The sequence below is a fragment of the Chaetura pelagica genome, unplaced genomic scaffold, assembly GCF_000747805.2.
Source record: "Chaetura pelagica isolate M959 unplaced genomic scaffold, ChaPel_1.0 scaffold121, whole genome shotgun sequence".
NCBI classification, from domain to species: Eukaryota; Metazoa; Chordata; class Aves; order Apodiformes; family Apodidae; genus Chaetura; species Chaetura pelagica.
In genome coordinates this window covers 2,179,868-2,207,310 of record NW_009954546.1, presented here as the reverse complement: position 1 = coordinate 2,207,310, position 27,443 = coordinate 2,179,868, and the positions used below count along the sequence as shown (strand labels likewise).

At 36.9% G+C, this 27,443-nt stretch overlaps 1 protein-coding gene across 1 annotated transcript in view; it reads right to left on the bottom strand.

Moving 5' to 3' along the window:
• Nucleotides 1-27,443, bottom strand: part of RIT2 (Ras-like without CAAX 2) — a 172,604-nt gene that overhangs the window by 90,479 nt on the left and 54,682 nt on the right. The window contains exon 3 of the mRNA XM_010005025.1: nucleotides 10,406-10,479. Coding sequence (XP_010003327.1) covers nucleotides 10,406-10,479 — 74 coding nt within the window. The remainder of the gene's footprint in view (nucleotides 1-10,405; nucleotides 10,480-27,443) is intronic.

Sequence of the window (27,443 nt, the reverse complement as noted above, 5' to 3'; positions counted from 1 at the left end):
TTTAATGTGACTTATTATATCAGGTTAATTCCTGACAATATTAGTCTCATCTTCATTCAGACAAGTCTGAGACTTTGAACTGGAATGTCTACATTTTTACCTTTTCTGAAAACAACCAGTCTGTGAGGTCAGATTGATTACTGGCTTCTTTAAATAATTGTTTGACACAATCTGTTTTCAACACTTGTGAAGTCAAGTCACTTCCCACACATGGGTTTAAAGATTCAGATTCCTGGTCTGTTTTCAGCTATGATACTTCTCCTCATTGTATCTGGTACCACTCACAGTCACAGACTGTGCAGGACTAAGTCCCCTGAAAGGCAGGCGTAGATGTTCTTTCACACTCTGATCACGAATGGATCCCTATTATACTGCTCCATTTTCTAACTGCAGAACCTTTTCTATGCACTTACTAAGTTGTATTCACATGCTCTTCTGCATTATGTTTTGCTTAAAAAAGTAAGACAGAACAAAGTCAGCCTAGTAGAAGAAAATAAGTAAAGAATAATAAATGGGGGTTTGGGGGGGCGGGAGGGGTGTGGAATACTATGTAGAGAAACTTCCATTAGAATAACTCAGTATTTAAAAAAAAAGCATCACACAGTGACACTTTTTTCTCACTAAGAAAATAACAAATAACCTTGACTGGCAATCAGACCCTCCCTCCAGAAGTAGTGTCTCAGCATTGATGTTCACAATGTTCACCCTCTAATTCTCTTCCTGCCTTCAGGTGAAAATATATTTTCTCGTTTGCTGCAACTATGCTTTTGTTAACTTTATCTTGCTCTTCCAAAGCAAGCACTAAGGAAAATATTCAGTTCATCACCTGGGGGATGATACTTACTTTTCACTCACCCCAAAATATGATTGAAATCACAATATCATTTCTCCATATTATCAGTAAAAATTCCCTGTTGCTACAGACCCTAGATCAGAGAACTGTCTTTTTCTTTCGTGTTAATGTTAATGGTTTCCCTCTCAGGGATAAACACCTTTGTAATTTCCTCCTAAATGCAGGCACTGAAGCAATCTTCATTGTTAACTACCTCTAAAACCCCCAACTGCATTTACTATACCTTGAACTGTATAATATTTTGTCCCCTTCCTCATTGGTATGCAAGAAAGAGTAACACCAGTTTTCACCTTTTATCACAAATGCATCATGAAAGGCAAAGGGAAAGAATTAATAGCTTGGTAATTACATTTCAATAAACAGCAGAGGAAAAAAAAATAGAAAAAAAACACACACAAAAAAACAGACAACCACCCACTAGTGAAGAGGTAATGACTGCAGCTGCAAGCAAGGGCTCAACAGGGATTCAAATATGCTCTTGTCAGCTTGCAAGGAGATTGCAGACTTGCCATGTTCCCCAGTGAGGCTTGTGCAGCCTTGAAGAAGTGAAGTAGGAGGCTACAGAGTCAGACACCTCATTGCTCGGATAAATGACTGTAAATGATATTCTGGTTTGCGTATATATTCTCTCATGATGACTTCCATAACAAGTGTGCTTACCTGAAAAATTCCACAACATAGATATTTCTCTCCCCTTCCCTGTGCCCTACTCATCATGAGAATTATAATTTAAACTAAGAATTGAAGACAGTAAAAAAAAAGACAAACAACCTGCAGACCAGATTTTTAAGACTTTTGTAGTATTTAATCAGTAGCATACTCATTTCTGTCAGTGAAATTCAGGTCAGTATTTATCTGAGGGATGTGATTCCAGGGCACTGCATAAATCATGACCAATATGAATGCAAAATAGCTATATTGCAGCTGCACTGATTTTGTATTGCTTATGCTATTAATATCTGGTATAAGTCTGTGACACAAAAGAACTGAGTTTTCATGTCCCTGTGACTTGTATCATGAATTAGAGCCCATTGTTCTTTTTATTTTGAATTTGCAGTCCTGTTTCTGGTGCACGTGAGATGACTAGGTAGAAACACATGCACAGGCATATTCACTGGTTTGGCATCTATACAGTGTTACAACACCCCTCTCAGTGACCTTCTGTGACTTGTGGAAACAGAGCAGTTCACAAAATGTCTCCAAGGTACCTTCACATGAAATGCAGCTATCCTGCACTAAGTGGGATCAATTATTCTCTAACAATTCAAACAAGTGTCTAACTTTTTATGCAACTGATCTTCATATATTCAAAAAGTACTGTTGTACACGTTTGAGGCAGGATGAAGCCACTTTTCCTTTTACTCTTTTTTTTTTTTTTTTTTTTTTTTTTCCCCTTCAGTAAGCTTTCTTTTGATTAGCAGCAAACTGTTACAGCTAGGACTGATAACAGAAGCTTAACAGAACGTTTGTTATTGCTGGGACTCCAAGGTCACATCTTTGTCCTGCCGGCTCAGGCAGTATGGGGAGATCTATGACCCCCCTGTAGGAGGCTGAGTTAGACAGACAGTAAAACCGGCCAGAGATATTCCATTCCATACATCTACGTAAGCTCAGAGGAGGGTCGGAGATCACAGAAGACAATTCCTTCCTACTTCTTCTTCCCTTCTCTTCACGGCCAGCATCCAGGCAGGACTCCATCCATCCATCACTGCTGACCCCCAGGCTCAGGCTCTCCTGACCCTCATCACTCTGCTTCCCCTGGCAGCTCCAGCACTTTTGGGGACTGTTTGGAGCTCAGGAGATGCTGTGGGAGTTGCTGGGGGTGAGGTGAGGCAATAGATGTTTTGCACATTTCTGAACACATTTGTATATAACTGTATATATTTTATTTTATCATTAATGTTTAATTAAAGTCGTGTAGTTTAGTTTTCAATTTAGCAAAGTCTCCCTCTTCTTCTCTTTCTCCTTCCCCACCTGGGTGGGAGGGAGAAGGGATTGAAAATGTTGTGGATCCTGAGTCAAACTGTGACAAGTATTCAAGATTTCATCCAGATCCATCACCACAATATCTAGACTTTAAAGTAAATCAGGAATAGTTTAATGGAAGCTAATTAACTGCTTGTGGGGTAAATTATACCAGGTTCCATTTTCAGATCTGTATACTCTGTGTCTGCCTATAAAATGGGGAGAATAGTTTTCATTTATTTAGAAATAGCTGTGAGGACAAAGAGAGAGCTACAAAATTGTAAGACATGAGGTATCTAGTATAGATAAATAGATCATGAAAGATGTTTAGTAGGTTCTGAAATATGCCAAGACTATCCCAACTAACGGGCACAACTTTTCTGTAGTTTTGAATGTTAATGAAGACTGCGTCCTCCAGTTTGCCTTAAGGTGTTACTCAGCTACCCCACCAAAAGAGAAGATCTGATTTCTTACACAGGTACACCCAATGCAACTGCTTCAAAGCGGTCCTGGGTTGAGCCAGGCTGAAGCTAATCTTCTTTTTACTGATTTTTAATTTTCTTCACTGAACTCTCTTTTAAGCAGCATAGTTGCAGAAACTAGCAGCAGGTTTTCCAGCTGGTGGACTGTTAACACCTGAATGTTTACAGGTACTGCTGAGAGACTGAGGCTATTTTGCTTCGCTTGCTGAATCTGCTGCTTTGGACACTAAAAGAGCAGAAGATTCATATGTACAACCCTCCCATAGGTAGGGGCAAACTAGACATTTGGCAAAATTGGCCAAAGAAATAATTCCGTTCCATATATACATAGCTCTCGGTATACATTCAGGGATCACCAAAGTAATCTCCCTGCTTCCCTTCTGTCCATGGCTGGCATGCAGGATCTATTCCCCTCCTTTGGTCCTTAGGCCCATGTGTTCCTGACCCTCATAACTCTCCCCTCAGCTCCTGCCTGCTCTGCCACTCTGGCAGCTCCAGGACCTTTCAGAGCTGCTCACAGCTCAGGGGAGTACTGGGGGAGTTGCTGGAAGTGGGGGAGGCAACAGGGTTTTGCACATTCTTGCACACATTTGTATAATGTTTACATGTTTTCTTTTATCATTAGTATTTAATTAAAGCTGCCTAGATTAGTCTTCAATCCAGAAGCCTCTTTAGCTTTTCCCCATCTGAGTGCGAAGAGGATGGAACAGAAAGCATTGTTGTCACTCATTTAATTGCCAATTCTGAGTTAAACCATGACAAAAGCTTTTGAGTTTTCACCTTTTTAAACAAAAAGACTTGCATTTTGTTGTTTGGTTTTTTTACATCAACCTGCTGCTCTGATAATGACATGGAATTCCCTGGCAACAATTTATTCTCCTTAGCCATTAGATGAAGGATAAAAGCAGGTTAATAAAAGCAAGTTATATAAGCTTGCGTTTATAGAAGCAATAAAAATATGTATCTGAAATATACCCAGTATAAAAAAAAAACAACAGAAAATGTTCCATATTTTCACTAATTACTGTCTCAAATTTCTACTTTGCTTATCATTTCCTCTTTTAGAAATCTGGAGAGGTACAATGGCATTTCTTAGATCATAAAGGACATGGGTGGCACACAGTGGAGTTCAATTAATTTTTCTTTTTTTTTTTTTTTTTTTTTGTAACAGGGAGATGTCACTTACATTTTCTTGGGCAAAATTATTGGAACTTCAGCTGTGAAAGGTGTCTTGCTTTTAAGGATTTCCAGCCTCCTCCTGATAGTGTGGAACAAAAATGACATCTTTAGAAAGCCTCTTCCAGCCAAATAGCCAAGTATCTCCTGCAGTTCTGCAGCGTAAAGGTTTGAATGATTCAGATAAAACTATGTAATTTTTTGCTGTCGTCTTTTGCTTTTTTGGCTGCAAACACCACCATGCAAAGTATTGGTGGAGTATCCAGCAGATATAGTATATTATAAAAGACAAACAAAATTTTAAAATTAAAGTTCTTTGGGACAATGCACTTTTCTTGAGAAGCATTAACACTCAGCTCTGCAAAAAGACCCATCTTTTAGTAATTTCTTAGTGTTAGGTCAAATGGTGCCAGATGGTTCTTTTACACATGATTGTTTTCTCTGCATGCAAGCCAACTTTTTAGTCCTGGAAATACCTTTTTGATGTGAATTTTGTGAGAACCAATACAGGTAGAAAGCAGTTTCCTGTCCACTGGAGTCCCTGGTCTGTGTAAAGCTACTTAGTAACAAGTAGCTTTTGATAGAAAAACCTCTATAAAATGAAATTCCTAGTGAGATTATCTAGTTGAGTTGCACATACATTTATACACATATGTGTATACACATATGTGTATAAATAAATATAAATAAATATATTTATACACATATGTGTATAAATATAAAAAGAAATCAGGACACACTTAAGGGAATGCCCAATATCTGCTGGAAGTAACTTGAAAGACCTCCAATACCATTCAATAGCAGAAAGAAAAATAATACAATACAGTTTGTAATGCTAGAAGAAAAGGCAAATTTACATAATCTTCTTCTCTTCCTTCTCCTTCTCCTTCTTCTTCCTCTTCTTCTTCTTCTTCTTCTTCCTCCTTTTTTTTTAACAATATATGCCTAGTTTCCTTGCCACTGAAGCAAAAGACTATTTTGCCCATAATTTAATGGAAACTGCAGTCATGTCTGCAATTTCATCTGCAATTTACTGGAACTGTTTGGTTTTTTTTTCATTCATCATCATAGAATCATAGTATCTGTGCCAAATAAATGTTTCTTCAAAATCTGTCTATTCCCAAATAAACTGACTTGGTCATGGGAGAGATTTTAGTTCTTCCTTAAAAGTACAAAACAGTTTGTCTTGAAAAGGCACCAAATTTCCAAGCTATGGTTTGACTAAATGTGTCATGATCAGCTTGTGAAACAACAGCATGCAAAGAAAATAAAATTAATATTCTTCACCTAATACACTGTGTTAATGGTTGCTGCTTAGCTCACTATCACTATGCTTTAAAAACAAAATGGATTTCGTTTACTCCTTGCAGTACCTAACAGCAAGTACACTAAAATTATTTTCCTTTTAAAAGAGCACACTGTAAGGGCCCATTAAAATATAATTACTGCCAAACAGGCATTTTACATTTCCTTGAGATAAGCTGCACTAGTGTAGTTTGAAATTTTACTTCCATTGATTCAGGATTAGAGCAGCATGTTTAGATAATAAGCAGAAGGATCTCAGATAACAGCCTGAGTGAGTCATCAGACTATAGTGTTTAGTCTGAGAAAAGTGAGTTTATCTGAAGGGCTCTTGGGACTAATGTGGTTCCTCTTCAGAGCTTGAAGCAGGGGGGCAAAAATCGTAGTCCTGGAGGCTGGCAGGATAAACATGTCCTGTGATTTGCTACCAATTTGAGAGATGGATTTCACTACAGAGTGCACTGTTGTTGTCAGGCTGAAAGTGTCTGCCTGGAAATGAATTCCTGTGCACACAGCTCCAAACAAAGGAAAATTTCCCTGAAATGCCATACCATCACATTTTAAGGCCAATTTTGCAAGTCTCTGACTCACACCTGGGAAACATACTGGTACACCAAGTTTATCATAAAAAGCTCACATTTTAACAAGCAAAAATTGGTGCAATAAACTTGACTGCACTGCCTCACTGAGAGGTACAGAAATCCATTTTCCTGCATAATTTGCCTGCTTTGGGTTTGAAAACAATTTTGCCTTTTCTATATAGGGTCATCTCAGATTGTTTTCCAGTGAAGGGAACTTTGGCTGATGCTACTTTAATAGTCTGCATGAGGTCTAAACAGCAAGGATACGTAATGTGCCATGAGGAGGAAACTCGTGGCAAGAATAAAAGCTCCTGTGTGAGTCAAGAGTTTATAAATACAGCAGGAGAGAAAACTGCTGTGTATGTTCCACAAGGAGGAATTCAAAGTGGGATCCAGAAGTAGCAACATATTTTTAAGTTAAAAGAGAGGGTGAGAAACCATAAATGAGTGAGCAGAATGTTTTTATAACTCTGCGTGGAGGCTTTTTGGGCATGGTTGGAGCAGTTGGGGGTTGTCACTCTGAGAATAATTGTGAAGGGAACTGAACACAGCATAAAGGACTTGAGGTCTGAATGTACTTTCATTTGCATCAACTAGTTTCTTGGTAATCAAAGACTTTACATCAGTTTAAAACCAATATACATAAAAGCAGATAGTTTATGACACTTTGGAAAAGAAAAGGGAAATCCCCAAACTAAGATGATCTTTCGAGGTCCCTTCCAACCCCTAGGATTCTATGATTCTATGAACTATGTCCTCCTCCAACACCTTTCCCAACAAGGCAGATGGGTGAATTTCATGGGAAAGTTACTAAAAAAAAAGTCCCATGAACATAGTTGAACAAGGATGCTCAGTCTATCTCTATGGATAATAGTTTGCATTTGGAGATACCCATTAATTTTTTATTATTTACTCCACATGCCAAATTGTAGCTAGTCTGAAGCTTTAAAAGCTAAGTACAATTCCTCCTGAAACTCAGTCTCACATTTTCTCTCTGCTTGTTTTTGTCTGTTTGTGTTTGCTTGTTTGGTTTTTGTTGGGTTTTTTAATTCCTTGGTTAGTTGGTTTTGTTTGGTTTTGGGTTTGTTTTTTGGCTTTTTGTTTTGTTTTGTTTTGTTCTGTTTTGTGTTGGGTTTTCTGGCTTGGTTTTTTGTTGTTTATTTTTGGTTTTGTTTCACTTTATTTGAGTCCTTTTTAACTTCAGAAAGCTGAGAATTTCTGAAGTACTATTAAGGTTTTTGGTGCTCCCAACTGTATCTATCCGTTGAATTAAATTTTTATCTAGTTTCAGGTGTGATAGTAGATGTGGATCTTTAACTCCAGACTTCACTAGTAAAGAACTATACTAATTAATAGTAAATCACAATATTTGGTTAGGGTTGATGTGCACAGGTACAGAAGGGAAAGGAGAAGCATGTTCTTGAGAATAACAATTTACATTCTCCTCAGTTGGTTTCTTTATTGACTTATTTTGTTTCCCAAATTGGAAAGAATTACAATTTTAACCCCTTGATCTTCCAAAGTGATTAAAGTCATTATTTTAAGTTGAAAGTAAAGTATTCAGGACTGTGAGGAAACCCAGAGAAAAACTGGATTACCACTAGATGATTTAGAAGCTGTAACACCATCACTGCTTTTCCAATTAAGTCCCATAAAGGCACACCAGCCTAACTGCTGATGGATTTCCGCCCTAAGTCACCAAAGTCACAGCAGGTTTTCCTTTTGAACTTCAGTAAGAGTACAATCTAGCCCCCTGTGAGGAAAGAGGTCATTTTAGCTGTTGATTTCAATGAGAGTTGGGTTAGGTCTTGATTTACATTGGAGCTGTGTAGTGCAGATAGAGAGACAACAAATTTAAAGACATCTGCAAAGACAAGCAACTAAATCCAGATGCTTAAGAAATTTAGGTCCAGCTTTTTTATATGATAAATACAAAAACAAAACAAAACAAAACAAAAACAATTGTACAGTTCTGTGGGGAATTTTTCCTAAAAAGTGAATATGACTGACTAAAGATGAGCTTTCATTAAATTGGACAACTTCATGTTTTCAGCTACTTTAAAAGGTCAGAATCTAAGGATATTTTTTTCTTTTTTCTGAATCTAAAATATCTTTCAAGGGGATTTAAAATTGCACTCCAATTATTACTTTTTTTTTCATTCTTAAAGACATTAACAGAAAAAAAATGTAAAAAAAAACTTGTTCTAATGAAAAAAAAATAGAGGTTTTGATTTTAGTGGGGGTTAGGAAGAGAAAAAAAAATCAATATCTGATTTTTTTTTTTTTATATCCAATACAAACTTTGTTCTTTTAATAACAAAAACAAATGAAAAAAATCAAAGTAAAAGAAAAAGCTCCTCTTTTTTTTTTTTTTTTTTTTTTTTTCAACAACATATTGCAAGAAATCCAGCATAGCATTTTGCTTCTTTTTCCATTAGCAAAAATTTGGACACACAAATTCATCATTTCTCTTCAGCTCTATGAAAGGAAGTGTTTTTACTTTTTAGCATTTTTACTCTACAAAGGCTAAAGTGAACTTAAGAGTAGAATAAAGTAAGTGTAAGAAAATTAACTATATTAAAGAATAACAGAGGATGTCCCTAACACATAAAAGCTTACAAGACTGAACATCTGAGTCTGTAATTCTCCTGGTGTTTTTGTACTAACATCAACCTAAGGCTGAAGTTACTAGGCTCAGATTTCCTAAGTGAACAAATAAGATGTTGGCTCCCCTTCTCCAACAGGACTACAGGTATTTTCAGATATATCAAGTAGCAGCTATGATGTTCCTTCTTTATTCCAGCCAATCGCTGCTGAAGCTATACCAGGACTCTTATCTATAAGAGACTTTTTTGGCCTGTCATAATAATAAATTTAAGGTCAATTAAATTCACCGCTTTGGGGATACACCTTGAAATTCAGCTTAACTTTTACAGGGAATCCAACACACTTACAGACTCAGAAGCAAGCCATTGGTTAACTGCTGAGACTGTGTAATTGTGGGTCAAGGAAGAAAAAATCAGGGTATTTTTGATTCCTGAAACTGTGATGAGTTCACTTTTAAATAGGCCTGTATTTCTTTCACATGTAAAGCTTGTGCCACAGTCCCCCTGAACTACATTCAACTTATATATTTGATGCCACTCTAATTCCTGCCAGCATATTGCATTTTCCATCATTTGCACTGCCCAGATAAGGTGCATTCAGACCTGTGGGAAAATAGATCAAGGTTTCCAGGCTTATTCTTCATAAATCTTTTGTTTGTTTGCTTATGAATCTACTGTCATCATTGACTGAGTCATTCTTATACAAGGTGACAAACACTGTGGAAACTCATGTAACTATCAAAGCTTTCAAACAGAACCTGACACTTAACTCAGGAAAAGATCAAACAGCTGCAACACTTTGATTAAAAAATTTAAAAGTTTTGAGACAGAAAGGGAATTAACTGAGTTAGGTGGAAGAATTTCTTGAATGTATCTCCTTCTTTTCCCTTACCATACATGAAACTCAGATCACTGACTAATGCTCAGACAGGCATAGCCACATTATACATACACTGTGTGTTACCTTTGGCACTAACATGTTTTCTTTGTTTTTTTTTTTATAAGTGAACATTTGATACTTGAATATAACATGTGGAGGAGAAGAATGGTAACAGAATACTTGACCTATAAGTAGACCAGAAGATTCCTATAACATGTACAAAAGCATGAATGATAAACATATCAGACAAACCAACAATCACATTTCTTCATTCCAGGATTGTGACATGTTCCTGCATGTAGGAGGAAAAGATAAAAACATATTTTAATCTTCTATTTTATTAAACTTTTCTGTCTCTTCTGGTCAGATTTTGAACTTATCCTATACCACTGAAGCATTCCTTTAATCTTCTCCTTTGTTAATTCCTCAGTGTTATTCTGCCACTGCTCCCTTTATGTTTGAATAAGGAAGCTTGCTTCTAGCTCTGTGACCCATATGTCTGAGGTTAAAATCTTTGATTTTATCTCTGATTGAACTGTTCACACTGGAAAACTACTCACCTGTCCAGCAGTGTCTAGAATGTCCAAATAGGCTGGTTCATCATCAATTCGGACTTGAGTTTTATAGGCATCCTCTGAAAAACACAGTGCAATATGGCTAAGCATAGCAGTGGCTCAGAGAATGGAAAATGAAATCACTTCACTAGGTTGGAAGAGTCTTTTAAAAAGTTCTCCAGTGTGACTTAACTTTGCTTTCTTTCAAGCCAAGAAGACACTTTTAAAAATCTACCATCGCTGCAAAGTACTAGCAACAGGGAGTCATTTAGTCTTTTCTATTTACACTACCAAAAATATTAAAGAAATAAATTTTCCTCTTTTTAAAAGGGTAGCACGGACCACAGGTGGTGGTAAGTCACAAAGCTTCAGAGGTGGGGTTCTGGTGCTATGCAGCAGGGTTTTTTTTACTTACCACAATCACACTTCCACAGAGCTTTTCCAGCAAATAATTTCAAGTTAAAGATTGTCTTAATTACTGAAAAAGTCTCTCTGTGGCTGAAAGGGGCTTCTGGCTCAGATATGTCAGAGCAATTAATTAGACCTCTGTATATCTCTGGAGAGGATTCAAATGGATTTTTTAAACATATGTTCTAAAATAGGTGTCCTCACACTCATCATGACTGGTGGTGGAGGAGGAAAAATCTGTACTTAGTGGACCAATCTTCTAGCTCATTATTTTGTCAACCGAAATTTGGAAGGAGAAAAAGAAAAAAAAAAGTGAACTACTATTTACATTGAATTGTTTTCCTCACATTTCACTTTTGTTCCCCTCTCGACCTTTGTACTTTTGTCCCAAGGCTAAATAGATGCCAGGACATGTTCGTACGTGAAATAGTGTTGTAAATTTTCTGTGTTGTTTAATTAAATAATAATGCACAGCTGACCAAATGGTTTTAGTGACTGATATTGTGCTTTGGCTGTGTGCTGAGGCATGAAGACAAGACGAGTGTATTTAATGCATCTGAGAAATGTCATTAATCCTCATGAGCATGTGGCTGACTCTGCCCAAAAATTTAATCCTGCACGTCCAGGTTGCCAGAGACCCTCAGGAATAAGCTTTCAAAAACTGTTGTGACAATATTGGGATTACAATATGGGAATATATTGTATTTAGTTATAATTCTCAGGACATCCCAATTTGTGCCCTATTATGTATCTTATAATGTATGGCACTTTGTAAAAACATGTACAAATCTGCTTCTCAATCTGCTTCAAGGAAAAAGTAAAGCATTTGGGCATGGAAGGTTCTGGGTGACTTTAAGTCAGCCCACTCCTGTGCAGTCAGTGGCAAACTGTCTTTAATGATATAATCACATATAGTAATTTTCATGACTCTCCTGCTTCTTTTTAGGCCTCAGTTCAGCAAATTACTTATGAGCATGCCTTACCTTAAACAAATATGATATAGCTAATATAATATATAGCTAATCCCACTGATGTTAGCATCACCCAGAGGCTCACCTAGGTGTATGCTACATTTCCTTGCTGAGAAAGCCAGAGCACTCCAACTAGCATATGTTTCGGTTAATAGATCTCTTTCTAGGAATTGCTGAATAAGAAACTCCATGCCAAAGAGGGACCATATAGAGTGAAATACATTGCTTGCAAATTAATAATCTATTCTGACATGACAATATTTGCAGGAGAATTGTTTTCCTTATTCTTATTTTTAACCTTTTTTCTTCATTAAAGTTAAGCTCAAAATGCTTAAAGTAAAATATGGCAGTTCCTTCATAGAACCATCAAACAGTTTAGGTTGGAAGGGACCTTAAAGATCATCCAGTTCCAACTCTCTTGCATGGACAGGAACATATCGCACTAGACCAGGTGTACACCAATACCATCCAGTGTAATCAGTAAAGTTTCAACTGTTAAAAGCGGGAGCAATGCTATATTTAAAACCCTCTTAGTTTGCAAAGATAACACTGAAGGTACAGACCCATTGTGTTATTTTAAATTATTTTGTTTTCTCAAACTACTGGCCTTTAAACACTTCTCAAAGATGTGCCAGGATCAGTCACGTTTTCATTCTTAATATATGCTAACATCTTCTGTTGGTGGTAATGAAACATATCTTGTTAAGCGTCCACCAAGAACAAGCATCCAAATGATTTTCTAGGCAGTTTTATTTGGAAGGTGCTTTTTTACTCGCATGATTCTCCTTTGCCCCAAGGAATGCAGAGATGGAACAAAAAGAAGATATGACTTTCCTTTGTAATATTCTCTCTCTGCATATGTGAAAAACAGTTGATAGTATAGATAATTCAGAAAAACTTAAAAATATCCTCAATCCAGGTGTAATAAGCAGGGGTAATTCTCAACCTATATTTGAATGGAAAATAAATGTGAGGTTTAATTCCTACTTTTCTTATTATGTCATTTCAAGATGAAGTTGAAAAGCACACATTTATCAAGGAAATTACCATCTAAAGCCCACATCCCTCATACCAGTGATCAGATCATAATACCCACTTATGACCCATCAGCTTCTTAATGGTCAACAGAATCAGCCTGGTAGGAGAAAGACACAGGTTTCCCACTTCCTGTTATACAGACAGAAGAGGAGCCAAGAGTGGAAGAGCCATATCATTTAATTTGGGTCTACAATAAATACCTTTAAACAGGGATTTCATCTCAGGAATTAAGGGAAATAGAGCTGAGTGAGGAATTACGCAGATAGAAATCTTTATTTTACTCAGTAAAATACTATGGGGCACAAACACCAAGATGGAAAGAAATAACCTCCTAGAGATAGTTACATGTGTATGTATGTTTGATCCAGGTAACATTTTTTGTTTTCATTAGTAGCTATAAAGCTAAGTAGAATCCCTGGAGTCTTTGCATGTTTCCTAAGGGATTTCCAGGACTACTATGTGGCTACTCTTTTTAGTCCAGGCAACACTGTACAAGTTGTGGTGACATTAAGGAAATAGAAATATTGAGATCTGAGAGGAGCATGCTGTTTATATGTGGATTGAGAACAACAGAAGAGAGGACGTTTCCCTGAAATAACATTTGAGTGCATACAAAACAAAGTAGAAATGACTAAATGAGGAGCACTGGCAAACTAACCGTCTGATCTCCTCTTCTTAAAAATTGTAACTGGTTCATTATAATGTCTGGTAAAACTTAATTTTTAAAGATAATTATTCTCCCTTTTTAAAATGCAGAATATGGGCCTCCTTACAAATATTATTTGCCAGAAATATTAAAAATGAAAAAAAAAATAAAAATCATGTTAAAGAGTTGCATTGCTTGGCTTAAATTATAATTGACTCTTTACTGTTTTCCAAAGTGGGGAAAAAAAAAAAAAAAAAAAAAAGAACTCCAACTGTTTGCTAGATGGCACTTTTTTTTTTTTTAAATATATATATACTTCTCTCCTCCTTTACTGAATATCTCATTCAAACTAAGAAAATACATCTTTTCAGAGGCCAGATTTGTACTTTTTATTTTTATTTTAATAAACTGTTGACTGTCCTTTGCAGTATTAGGAAAGAAAATAATATTTCCTTAATCCTTTTGTTATCTGGCTTCTTCTTATTCTGTTTTTTTTTTTAATGAATATATATATTTTTAGATCTCCTTATTATTTATTTATTTTTTTATAATACATTCAGGAGACAGAAGTACAATAATTAATGCAAGGTTGTGTTGTGATAAGTTAGCAGTGGAGAAGCTAGATTCATAAAAAATATATCAAAGCACTTTTTCAGCTATGACCAGCTAACTGCTTCATGACAAATAGATTTGGATGGTGTACAAAGGGAGTTGGAATGGGCTTTTCATCTGCACTACAGACGTGTTCCAGTCCCTGAAATAGAGGTCAGATGCTTCTTTCTTCCATTTTTTAATTCTGTTTATATTCTTTCTAAACATATATTCTTTCTTCTTCTCTGTCTTACAGACTACAAATTGCAGCTGAAGCCAATTAGATCCTCATATATATAGATGAGCTAAAATATATTTTTTTTAGCTAAGGAAGTGCCAAAGCAGCAGAAGGAATTCCAAGATAGTCAGCCACACCTGTAGTTCTGCCTCTTGTCTTTTCTCCCTGTGTGCCAAAAAGACAGTAAGAAACCCAGCCCTTAGTGTGCTTAGATTATCTGCTACATGCGCATTTTAATCCAGAAGGCAGGATGATCATAAGGCTTTGACTGGATGAGTGTATTTTCTATTTACAACAAAGAGTTTTTAAATAAAAAAGAGAGTGGATGAACAAGGTCTTAAACCCCCGCACAAGCTACTACACATAAACTCCTTCTATATGAGATTAAAATATGCTTGCCATAGGAATTGCCCAACAAAATACATAGGTCTCACAAAAATTTCCCTAAGTATATAATTTTATTTTTTTTTTAATATGAGTGTTTTGTAATTTAGGTGAGCATTGCTATCAGCGTTTCACAGCCAAGGACACCAAATCACAGAGCTACGAACTATGCATGCTTGATAAAAAATGAGTGGCTTAGAACAGTAGAACTGACCAATTTGATTGCCTTGTATTCTGTAAATATTCACTCAGATTCCTGTATGCTTTAAAATAAATAACAAAATTAGTACTAGACTAATAGGTGAGATATTTAAACATCTCGTTTCCAATTCTGTCTAGTGTTACATGATTCAACAACATATCAGTGATTGCAAAGATTTCAGATTATTCTTTCCCATGGTTCTTTTATTTCTCAACACTGAACTACATTTACCAGTATGCTGTCATTTGTTTAGCACAAGTAGCCTGCTCCTACCTGTATACATGATGGTAACAGACAACATCATTCCAGGAAGAAGAATCTTGATAATGGTTTGCAGAACAGAAGAAAAAAAAAACAAAACACAACACTTTCTTTCCAAATCCACAGAGACAATTCTTCCTTTAGTAACCACATACTCTGAACATTTCTGCTGTTTCTATGAAAAAGAAGCAGGTAAGAAATGCAGCATTTAATGCAGATAGTACCTCTGTGGCAACATTGTTCTTGTAAAAAGACTATAGTGTAGGCCTTGAAAAAATTAAAACAACCTAAGAAGAAACAAAGCGTTAGTCATGTTAAGTGCTTATCGTTAAAAGGATTTAATGCATTTATTCATTATAGATTCAGTTGCGTGTTGAGAAATACAGCATTTTCTATATTTCAGTTTTCATTTTAGTGTTCAAATTAACATAAACATGTTTTCAGATAAGATATTAAGCCAAGGTCTTGGCCACATGTGTCTTCAGAAAAGATACTATAATGTTATTTACAAATGGCCTTGCTAAATTCAAATGAATATTACTGTTGTGTGTATTGCTGTGTGTTGTTACAGCCAAGAGTGCTGAAAGAGTTGGGAGACATAATTGCCAAGCCGCTTTCCATTATTTACCTGTCCTGGCTAACTGGGGAGGTTCCAGTGGACTGGAAGGTAGCAAATGTAACATCCACCTATAAGAAAGGCAGAAAGCACAATTCAAGGGTAGTATAGACCTGTCAGCCTGACCATGGTACCAGGGAAGGTCATGGAGCAGATGATCTTGAGTGTTATTGGAAGACATGTAGAGGATAACCAGGGGATCAGGTCCAGTCAGCCTGGGTTTATGAAAGGCAGGTCCTGCCTGATGAACCTGATCTCCTTTTATAACCTGATGACCAGACTATTGGACAAGGGAAAGGCTGTGGATATTGTCTATCTGGACCTCCAAAAAGCATTTGACATGGTTCCCCATAGAACTCTCATTAAAAAACTGGCTCCTCATGGCCTGGATGAGCACATGATCTGTTGGATAAAGCACTGGCTGGACAGTTGGACCCAAAGAGTGGTGGTCAATGGAGTCAAATCCAGCTGGGGTCAGTCACAAGTGGTGTTCCTCAGGGCTCAGTGTTGGGGCCATTTCTGTTTAACGTCTTTATTGATGATCTTGATAGGGACATGGAATGTATTATCAGTAAGTTTGCAGATGACACCAAGTTAGGGGAGAGTGCTGATCTGCACAAGGACAGGGAGGCTCTACAGAGAGACTTGGATAGATTAGATCATTGGGCTAATGTCAGTGGTCTGGGCTTCAATAAGACCAAGTGCTGGGTCCTGCACTTGGGCCACAACAACCCCAGGCAAGCCTGCAGGCTTGGGAAGTGTGGCTGGAAAGTGTCTGGCAGAAGAGCACCTGGGGGTTCTAATTGACAAATAGCGTTAATATGAGCCAGCAGTGTGCCCAGGTGGCCAAGAAAGCCAATGGCATCCTGGGTTGTCTTAGAAATAGTGTGACCAGCAGAAGTAGAGAGGTGATTGTTCCTCTGTCCTCAGCACTGGGAGGCCACACATGTAATATTGTGTCCAGTTTTGGACACCTCAATTCAAGAGAGATCTCAAGGTGCCGAAGCGAGGACAGAGGAAGGCATCAAAGCTGGTCAAGGGCCAGAGAATCAGTCTTATAAAGAACACTTGAAGGAGTTGGGAATGTTTAGTTTGAGGAAGAGAATGCTGGGAATGTTTGTGCTAGGCACACAAAAACAAAACAAACAGACAAAAAAAAGAAGCATTGTCTGTACTCTAAAAAGTTTTTTTTGTGAACATAAATCCTAGAGAACAGAACTTGAGTCAATTAAATGTGGTTTGTCTTTTCCCTTTGGGTCCTCATTATCCTGATCTTTACTAACAAAACAGTTGGAAAAGCAGATAATGGCCTGGGTAGCTTTCAAGAAGAACCAAAATTAAGAGTGATTTTGTTGCACATTGTTGCAGGAGAGCGGCTTAAAACTACATGTACTCATTAAGAAGGAGAAAAAGCATGATGTACAACAGAAAATTCCAAGTAAGTTATTCTCTTTCAGACAAAGTAGGTAAAAAATTTAACACCTAAGTGACCAGCAAGGCAAACCCATTGCTACACTCTCTTGTCTACAGAACTTTGCACAGAGATCTCTGACATACATTTTTATATGATACAAATACATTTTAACAGTATATGTGAACGTAACATCTTCAGGCTGCATCCGTGGTAGCAAATGCTCCACAGAAATCAAAGCTACAAATAATTTATACCAATACTGACTACAAGGAACCCCTTGTCCCCTACTAGTTGCCCTCCATACAGTCAAAACTCCCATGCTGTTGACTTGAATACATTGTAGTTCTTTTACTTCAGTTCTGACTCAATATTCTGACACAAAAAGCCAATAAATCCTTCTACATCAAGTACTGATCTCTATTCATTCTCTTGAGGACCTTCATTATAGGGAGATGAGATATATATACACACACATATATATGCAATATTTGAATTTGGTTTTTTGTGTTTGTGCAGTGATATGCATGTACTTATGTATACAAACATGGAGAGACATGAAAGTCTCAGAGTATCTGAATGTAAAAGAGAGTATCATAACTTAAACCCTATGTGGAGCACCTGCAATGTGTAGAACCGTTTACTTAGACCAGAAAAAATTCAAGACCAGGAGCAGATTGAAAATTAAATTTAAAAAAAAAATTAAAAAATACAATACAAATTACCTCTGCTATGAGAATATGGGTTATTTTTATCCTATTATTCTCTATAGTTTTGGGGTTTTTTTACTATTTGCAACATTTTGTTTTGTAGTTCTAGGTACACATTTTTGTCTTTAAAATATAATTAAGACAAACAAAATGCATGTTCTCAAGAGCCTGTTAAAAACAAAATCATTTAGAGTTCTGGTCTAGTTTTAAGTGCAATTCATATAACCAAGATGAAGTCTAGAAAATAACTTGCCTCTTTCCTCTTTCCCATAGACATATAGATAAAGAAGCTGACTACATTCTTACTAGATATTGTGAAATGTAGGATTCACTTGAATGTGGAATAGTCACCTCCTATAAATGAGGGGCTTCTATAGAGAGGTTGGGATACAGAAGAAGTTGCAAGTGTGACTACATTTATATAAACAGTTATAAAGAGTATGACTTACTGTGCAGAACACTTACTCAGGGATTCTCCAGAACCTGTACTACAGTCCTTAAAACAGGGTAAATTTTGCTTATAAAGTGTCCAACCAATGATTAAGAATGTTTGAGACACAGATATTTTTCTCACTACCAACTCTTTCAGAGAAAATATATTTTCTTACAAATGTTTTATTCCTGCAAATCAGTTTTAAAGATAATTGAAGAAAACTTTTGCTGCAGCACTTGGTTTTCTGTTAGAAATCACTTGCAATATACATAATGCTACTAATATTTAATAAAGCCATATCATTACTTTCTCTGCTTCCAGAAAAATGTCATTTACTTCAAAGATGTACATGAACAAAGTGAGAAAAGTACTCCTGTTTAATCAAAACATGATAATTAACAGGAATCCAAGTATCCTTATCTTGGGGAACAAGAATGGCAGGTAGCAATTTCAGTACTCTTTCAAGTCTGTGATTGTGCTACTGACAGGTGCAAATTCACTTCTTGTCATTTCAGGGGAAGTAATTAACAAGTTGACTCCATCTGCGTGGCTATTAACATGGATGGTGCCTTGGATTTAGTGAGGTGTAGATGGCTGCTGGCTTCCATGAAAGAAAGGTTAATGGAGACATTTGTCCTGTGATGAAGAATTTTGAATTGAGAATGATAAATCATCCCCCCTTAAGAAGCCATAGTATGTCTCTTCCAGTTTCAAAAACAATTTAAGAAATACTTTTACAGATCAGGATATACAGGGAATAGGCAAGCAAGTTTTCCACTGGTGACCCTATTTACAGATTGCATGTCTCACTTCAGCTCCTTTTAAGTTCATGATCATAATCTTAATTATCATCGCTGTATGTGGGTTGTGATACCTGCAACAGATAATAACTGGGATAAAACCAGAGAATTACTTCAGTTTTCACTCCAACTTCAGTCATCTACTTCTCAGCACCTTTGAAACTCCTCGGTTGTCCTGTTGCACAGGACATTCCATTCTGCTTTAGCCCTAGGGATCTAGGCTTTCTTTCTAGTTTTTCACATTTGAGAGCATTAGACATCTGACCAACCTGAGATGCAGATGTTAGGCTGAGATGAATCATGCTCTACAACTTTGGTCCAAATAAGTTATGAAATAAAAACCATAACCTATGAGTGACTTCCTTGTGGATTATAGTTCTGTATAAATATACAAACTCTCCTGCTTTTGTGTCACCAGCCAGACACTTTGCTCACACTTAAAACCAGTCAGGATCTACAGATGAGCAGCTGAGTTCCCCCAGTTATAGGACTGCCTCCATCCAGTGAAAGTGTGCATATGAATTTCTACAATAGGTCAGTGTTTGAAGTATAACTCTAGGCCTGAAGGGGGGCCTGAAGAACTTGGATCTGAGAATAAACTCTTCTGTGGTAAGAAGCAGCACTCTTCAACTCCTTTTGCCACTTCAGTGTGTTAGATGGAGCAATTAGATACTTGGTGACACAAAGCAGGGGGAGGTGAGAATGCTTGGATTGGGTCAATATAATGCACTGTTTGCTGAGGTCTTCAGCATGTATGAAGCTGACATTAATAAATAAATAAATAAATAAAAATAAATAGAATATATAATTTTGCCTGTTCTGTGTAGAACAGCCAAAAATGTTTTAATAATGCTTTTTATTCTTGGTTGACTCAAGATTCTGAATATGTTAAATGTCATGAAAAATTTCTAATGAAAATGTTTAATTTGTATAATTTTTACTAATATTACTCTTATTTAAAAATGTACCACAGAATTGTTTTGATATTATCACAGTTATGAGAAAAGGTGCTTTTTTTCTGAAATTTTAATCGCTTTAATCAGTGCTTGAGAATAGCAATCAAAAGAATACGCTTCTATGCTGTTTTTTGTTATTTTTCTTTTGTCTGTATTTAGCAGATATGCAATTAAACTAGAAGATATCTAGGATGAATAGAGGGCTCTGTTCTGTGCTTTGGTCCTCCACTGACACTGACTTCAGTGGAGAAGGGAAGCTGGTCAAGATATAAATATGTATTGCTACTAACACAAAGAAAGTTGGTGGAGGACACATACTGATAGATATGAACCATTCACATTATAAAATAGTATTGGTGTATTTTTGTGTATGAACATGCAGGATGGGTCTCTCATGGCAACACACAGAAGAAATATTATTTCTCTCTTGATCCAGCCACAGTAAGTAGATGTTGGACAGAGATGTTTGAGAAACAGAGTTTTTGATCTGTTTGCTTGTTTCTGAAACAGGGGAGAAAGGGAAGTCAGATGACAGGCCAGACTATCAAATAAGGTCATTCAGAACATGTAAATGTTCTTAATGAGAATTTAAAAAATAAAGTCATAGAAGGTGAAAGTCCCTCTAGTCCATTTTCCTCTTTTGGCGTGTGACAGGGAAATTGGGAAAAAATTCCAGGGAAATTGCAAAGCTCAGGGAATCCCACAATGAGTTTTGCTTGGCATAATACTCTCCTTACTTACACTTCCAGAGCCCTTCTAAGTTGGCAACAGAATCTTTGCTTTTAAAAGCCTTTGATGGTTTTTTTTTTTTTTCCCTCTAATATTTTGCCTAAATAGTTTTTGAATCAGTCTACATTTTTGGCATAGGTTATTATCCCTACCAACTTCAAGCACATAGCCCAACTTAACAAGGAATTTGGGGTCACAGGCAGGTGTGTGAGAGTGTCTACTTCAGATGGCTAACTCAAGTTTCACATCTTATCACAAAATCATCTTATTTGGAAAGGACCTTGAAGATCAAGTCCAGCCATACATAAATCCCTCTACCATAACCTAAATCTACCCATTCAGTACTTAAATCATGTCACTAAGCACTACGACTGTATTTCTTTTAAACGCTTCCAGGAATGGTGACTCCACCACCTCCCTGGGCAGCCTGTTCCACTGTCCAACCACTCTTTTGGTAAAGAAATTCTTTTTAATATCCAGTCTAAACCTCCCTTGGTGCAGCTTCAGGCCATTTCCTCTCATCCTGTCATTGTTCACTTGTGAGAAGAGGCCAGCTGCCATTTCCTTACAACTTCCTTTCATGTAGCTGTAGAGAGCAAGGAGGTCTCCCCTCAGCCAGCTCTTCTTCAAACCAAACAAAACCAATTCCCTCAGCCTGTCTTCATAGGGCTTATTCTCCAGACCTTTCATCAGCTTGGCAGCTCCTCTGGACACGCTCCAGCAACTCAACATTCTTCTTGTAGAGAGGCCCAGAACTGCACACACTCAAGGTGTGGCCTCACCAATGCCAGGTACAGGGGCATGATCATCTTTCTAATCTCTACTCCAGCTGGCCACACTATTCCTGATGCAGGCCAGGATGTCACAGGCCTTCTTGGCCACCTGGGCAATCTGCTGGCTCATGTTAAGTCAGCTGTCAACCAGCACCCCCAAGTCCTTCTCTACCGTGAAGCTTTCCAACCACTCATCCCCAAGCCTGTAGCTTTACATGGGGTTATTTTGATCAAAGTCAAAACCTGAACCCATGCTGTGGGTCTGATCCCATACCTGTCCTGCACTTGCCATGTGAGTGCACTCAAGATGAGCCTCTCCATGATTTTCCCTAGTATTGAGGTCAGGCTGACAGGCCTGTAGTTGCCAGTATCCTGCTTCGGTTCCTTCTTGTAGATGAGCATCACATTGGCAAGCTTCCAGTCATCTGGGACCATCCCTGTTATCCAGGACTGCTGGTAGATGTTAGAGAGAGGTTTGGCAATCTCTTCTGCCAGCTCTCTCAGTACCCTTGAGTGAATCCCATCTGTCCCCATAGACTTTTGAGTGTCTAGGTGCTGCAGCATTTCTCTAACTTCATCCTCCTGGATTGTTATCTTGTCTCTCCCACAAATAAAGGATCTATTTACTTCTCTTTTATCTTCATTTAATTCCCATTTCCCCATGGCTGGCTCCACACTATCCCTTTCATCACATTTTGGGCTTGCTGAATTGTTTTTGCTGAAGGAATTAAATGCAACAACCTGGTAGACAATTATTCTGAGTTGAGATGACTTAGCTTTCCTTTGGACTATAGTTCAATCAACCTGCAAAATGCTCTGAGGATTTCAGAGAGCCAATGAGACTGGGATAAGGGTGGAGAATAAGAGAGGCAATCCTTCATTCTCTACATATATGATAGATGACAAAATTGCAAATTATTACAAAGCCTCCAAAGCCAGTTCCTAGCACATAATAGTTGATTCATCATTCCTTCTTCAAGATTGAAGATAAGGAAATAAGGTAACTCTATACTGGGTCTCCTCTATAGGCTCTTTCCTCCCCTGAAGCCCCGCTGTGTGCTGCAAGAACTCATGCCTGTAGTTGCTGTCTCGTACCATTACAGCTGAAGTGAATCTACTTGCACAGTTTCTGCATTACTTCTTCTAAGGGCATGAATGATGGACAGACAGACAACTGTATTTTCAAGACTAAAGTTCTAGCCTAAATGCTTGCCAAGGGGTTCTAATTAACCTCCCATTTCCAGTGTCACATCTATGGGGGCTAGATGATGACAACATAAGACCTATGGGAGATCCACAGCATCCTGGATAAGGAAATTGAACTGAAGCAGAACCCTAGGATAACATGGGACATCTCAAATGGCACTTGAACCCTGTGATATGAACAAAGACCTAAATCTCCACTCCTGAATCTCCTTGAATAATAGAAAACCAGAATCCAGATCCACAGCTTGTACATGGACATTTTAATTTAAGTGTCTGAATGTGAAGCTTAGTCCTAATCTAGTAGGCAATAATGTCTGTTTGCTCTTTTTCATACACTTAAGTGAAAATCTTTCATTATGGAAAACCCTTCTTAATGTGTTGTATGATGTAAATAATACTAACAAATAGAAAGAAAAAACTAGAAATAAAACATAGGTTTAAAGATATGATTCAAACACATACACTAGTATTCTTATCTATTCTCCATTTCTCACTTTAAATAATGATGAATGTCGAAGACAAACATAGGCAATTTAGCTACACAGTCAGTCTGAATACCCTTGGAGATGGTATTTGGAGACAAATTGCACTGGTTCCAGAATATTTTTTATGAGCTGTTTTATCCAATCTCAAATAAGGCTGATAAGTGTATGGAGAATGATGAATGAAAGGCAGTTGTGGCAATCATATAAATAAAAAAGAAAATTAAAAAGTTTTGGAACTTAAATTCAGTTGTATGTTCTAGGCAAAAGTAAAAATTATCTAGAAACATTTTGTACCCTAAAAATGTGTTTGAATAGTACTTTTGTGGTAAGATGCCCTCTTCTTGAACCAGTAGTTGTGTCCTGTCTTTGTCTTCTTTTGCTCTATAATTTCTAATGAGCTTGCATTACCATCACTTTACCCTTTTTCATTATTGTACCTTGAAAAGAGGTATTTTTTTTTTATTTTTTTTCTTTTTTTTTAAATTATTATTCTTTAACACCTTTTTTTGGTACTCATTATATGACTTTAGAACATTTTCAGTCACATTTTGTATTTTATCTTGTTTTCTCAAATTCATCCACACATTTCCACCATCTTATTAAAGATGAGTTCAAATGTACTTTATTTGATACATCAGTGAATGCATTACTTCGTTAGGAAACCTCATGGAAATTCATGTGCTTAATGCTGAAGTGCCTCCCATCCCACACCCATTTCAATTAAAGTGTGACATTGACACAGCCTTAATGCCCTCAACTGCTCATTTGACACAATCTCATGTAGTGATATCTCTCCAAAACAGGAAGCTGCTTTCGCATCTCATTTGCATTATGTATTCATTTTAAGATTAGTCACATGGCTAATGAGCATCTTGGAGACAGTCCAGTTTGCTACACTATGTCATGCTTCCTTTCCTGCCACTCTAGTTGCATTAACTCTTGTGATATTGCCAAAGACTACACAGAGTGTAAATTGCTCTTATCCATTTGTTCCAGAAAATGATCACGTCCACTGCCACTTGGAAATTGTTCCCATTGTTGACTACAACTACATATTGAGTGTGTGCTAAAATAATTTTATTTTCATAAAGTACTGGCCTCTGAAATTCTGCTTACATACAGTCTGATACTAAAAGAATTTTCTCCTTCCCCATTCACTTACCAAAATAATATGCTTCTGTCTCAAAATCTTGAACTTTTTAATCATTGTTTACTCTATATTTTAAACAAATACTGACACATATATGCATATATGCAATGTTTATGTACATCTATTTTTACCTGAATATAATGTCTGCAGTTTGAATTTCTCAAGATCTTACCAGATATATCAAACTAGGACATCCAGATAAAATAAGAAAGGACCATTTATTTTTATGTTGACACCATATGTCTGATCCACATTATACAGAGGGCTTCTCTGAATAAATTTGTATTGGAACAAAAATGCACCATTTGCTTACAAAAAAAAAACCACAAAAACCACAAAACCCAAAATAACAGAACCAAAAGCAGCCTTTTCCCTCTAATAAATGCATACTTGTCTTTTAAAAATCTTGGACTTAGGGAAGCGTTGCACTACTGATCACAAGACAGAAAAAATTCTTCAAATGTGTAAGAATTTCATAGATGATAAAACACAGAAAGAAGGACATGTAAATAATTCTGAATCTATCTGAGTATCTCTTTTAGGATCAAAATTAGCACACTTGAAATATATGTATTTATAATTCAAATCTATGAGCACATGTATCACAAAATGTAGCAACTGAAATATCCTTTTTTAAAAAAATCTACATAATCTGACAGTAGCAGAAGGTTTCTATGATCAAGATCTCCTGTAATATTAAAAAAAAAATATCAGTAAATAGGAGAAAAAAAATATGGTAAGTGCAGAGCACCATTATATTCTAATAATGTATTTCTACTATATTGCTAGAGAGATGAGTAACTGTAAGAAAAAAAATAATCAGCAAACATCTAATGCATTGGTAAGATAGTGTTGAACCACAATGAAAAGGAATGACAGGGGAAATCCATGTTCCTAGGGTCTGTCACGAAGAAGGGAAAAGTGATGCTCATGGGCTTTTAAAGCTATCTGCTTATTACTGCGCAATGTTTGGGATAATTTCCTAGCTATGAATTTGGAGGGCAGCAGAAGTAGGAAGGGGAAGAACATTTGGCAGCATATTAAAATGAAAGAACTCTGTATTCTCTGGTCAGCAACAGTGTCACAGTTTAACTCTGGGCCAGCAATTAAACCAAAGACAGATGCTCTCTTTTAATGTTTCTCTCTTCCCAGAAAGGGAAAGGAAAGAGAACAGGGGAGAGAGATTAGAGGTTGGAAACCAAATTACACAGCTTTAGTGAATAATATAATTATGAAAAATATAATAATGAAATATATATTGATATACACCCCTATATAAACCACTATGGTGCCCCATACCTCTCCCAGTAATGTTCACATCACTACCTGCAAGGCAGCCCCTGAGAAAATCCTGCACTGGACTTCCAGAGTGAGCAGCAGACAGGAGCTGGATGCAGGAACACATAGATTCAAGAACACACAGATCAGGATTGAAGGTAGATGAATAGATGGACTCGTCTCAGGTTGCCGGCCATGGACAGAGTGAACTCAACCGGCCTGATCCCTCAGCTGTCTGCCTAGAATGGTGTGTATGGGATGGGACACTTTGTCTGGTCACCTGTCTGGTCTACTCTTCCCCACAGGAGGGTTGTGGGTCTGACCCCATCTCCTTCCTTTCATTTCAGGGCATAAAATGTTTTACAGAACTAATCAGTTGCCTTGGTTCTGCACACCATTCTCCAGCAGTAACTATAAACATCAAGCATTATCAATTGTAGAAGCAGACACAGTGACTGGAAAACATGCCTCTAATTCAGCAAGTGCAGCTACTTAGGAGAGTCCTAACTGAAGAGTAAAACTACTAAAAAGTAAATTGTTTCTGTCCTGTCTCAAACCAGGACAAATAGTAAGCAATTTTCAATTTAGTCTCATGTTGAACTAGGCAGAAGAGAAATATGTTATCATCTTTTCTCTCTTTAAACCTCACTGTCTTACCAATTTACAGTTGAAGTACAGAATAAAAATAAAATAATAATAAAAAATATTCTAAATATCTTCAAAATTCATTTCCTCATGGATGTGCTCCTACAGAGGAAGGAATAGATCAAGACATGTGTTCTTCATAACATAAGAAAAGAACTTCAGAACATTTATTAAGATTGAAGAGATATGAGCTTCTATGAAGTAAAAGCTGAAAACAGTTGGCAGCCATTTATTTTTAATTCAAAGTGAAAAACTATTATAGATTCCTTGTTGCATGCTTTTTACGTATTCCTAACTGAGCATGCAAGATGATTTTGTTGACCCTTTGTATGGGCTGACTGTAGTTTGGTTCTGATTTTCAACTAAAATATCAGTGGGATTATATGAATCCTATGCTCATGAGCTTTAAGAATGGTTTATTGTCCACTGCCTTGTCTTCTTTAGCTCTATGCAAATATGTTTCACAAGAACCTAGAGAAGTTTAAGTCAGGCAAAGTTATTATTCTACTTGCAAGTCAATGCTTAAAGTGGACAATGAATTGTTAAAATAGAAAGGGTGGTTATAAACACTTGGTAGTCTCAAGATTCACTGAAGTCTTTCCCATAAAACAGAAAATCCTAGACTTCTGGGGTTTCAAAGCTACATATCATATTTACACAATCCCCTCCATTTCACAACCCTCTATCTATCTCTATCTATCTATCTATCTATCTATCTATCTATCTATCTATCTATCTATCTATCTATCTATCATCTATCTATCTCTATTAGAATAGCTCTTAGAAAAAGCTCCATCAAATGCAAGGAAGTACACTATCAATTTTGCCATCAACACCATCTTAAATAATGGCTATATTTGCAAAGTTAGGTATCATAGTGACTGCTGCCACAATCTCACACGACAAGAAACAGAGAATAGAATAGCTAGAGCATGAACGGTAGGAAAAATGTATAAGTATTTAGAAGAACCTTACATCCATGCAAAAAAAATGTCCATGTAGACCCAGCAGGTTGGAAACTATTGAAATACATGGATCATAACTCAAATACAAGGTAGAAATCTTTTTGCTACCTCCAGAGAAGCGTCCTCCTAGGACACAGAAACTGCTGAA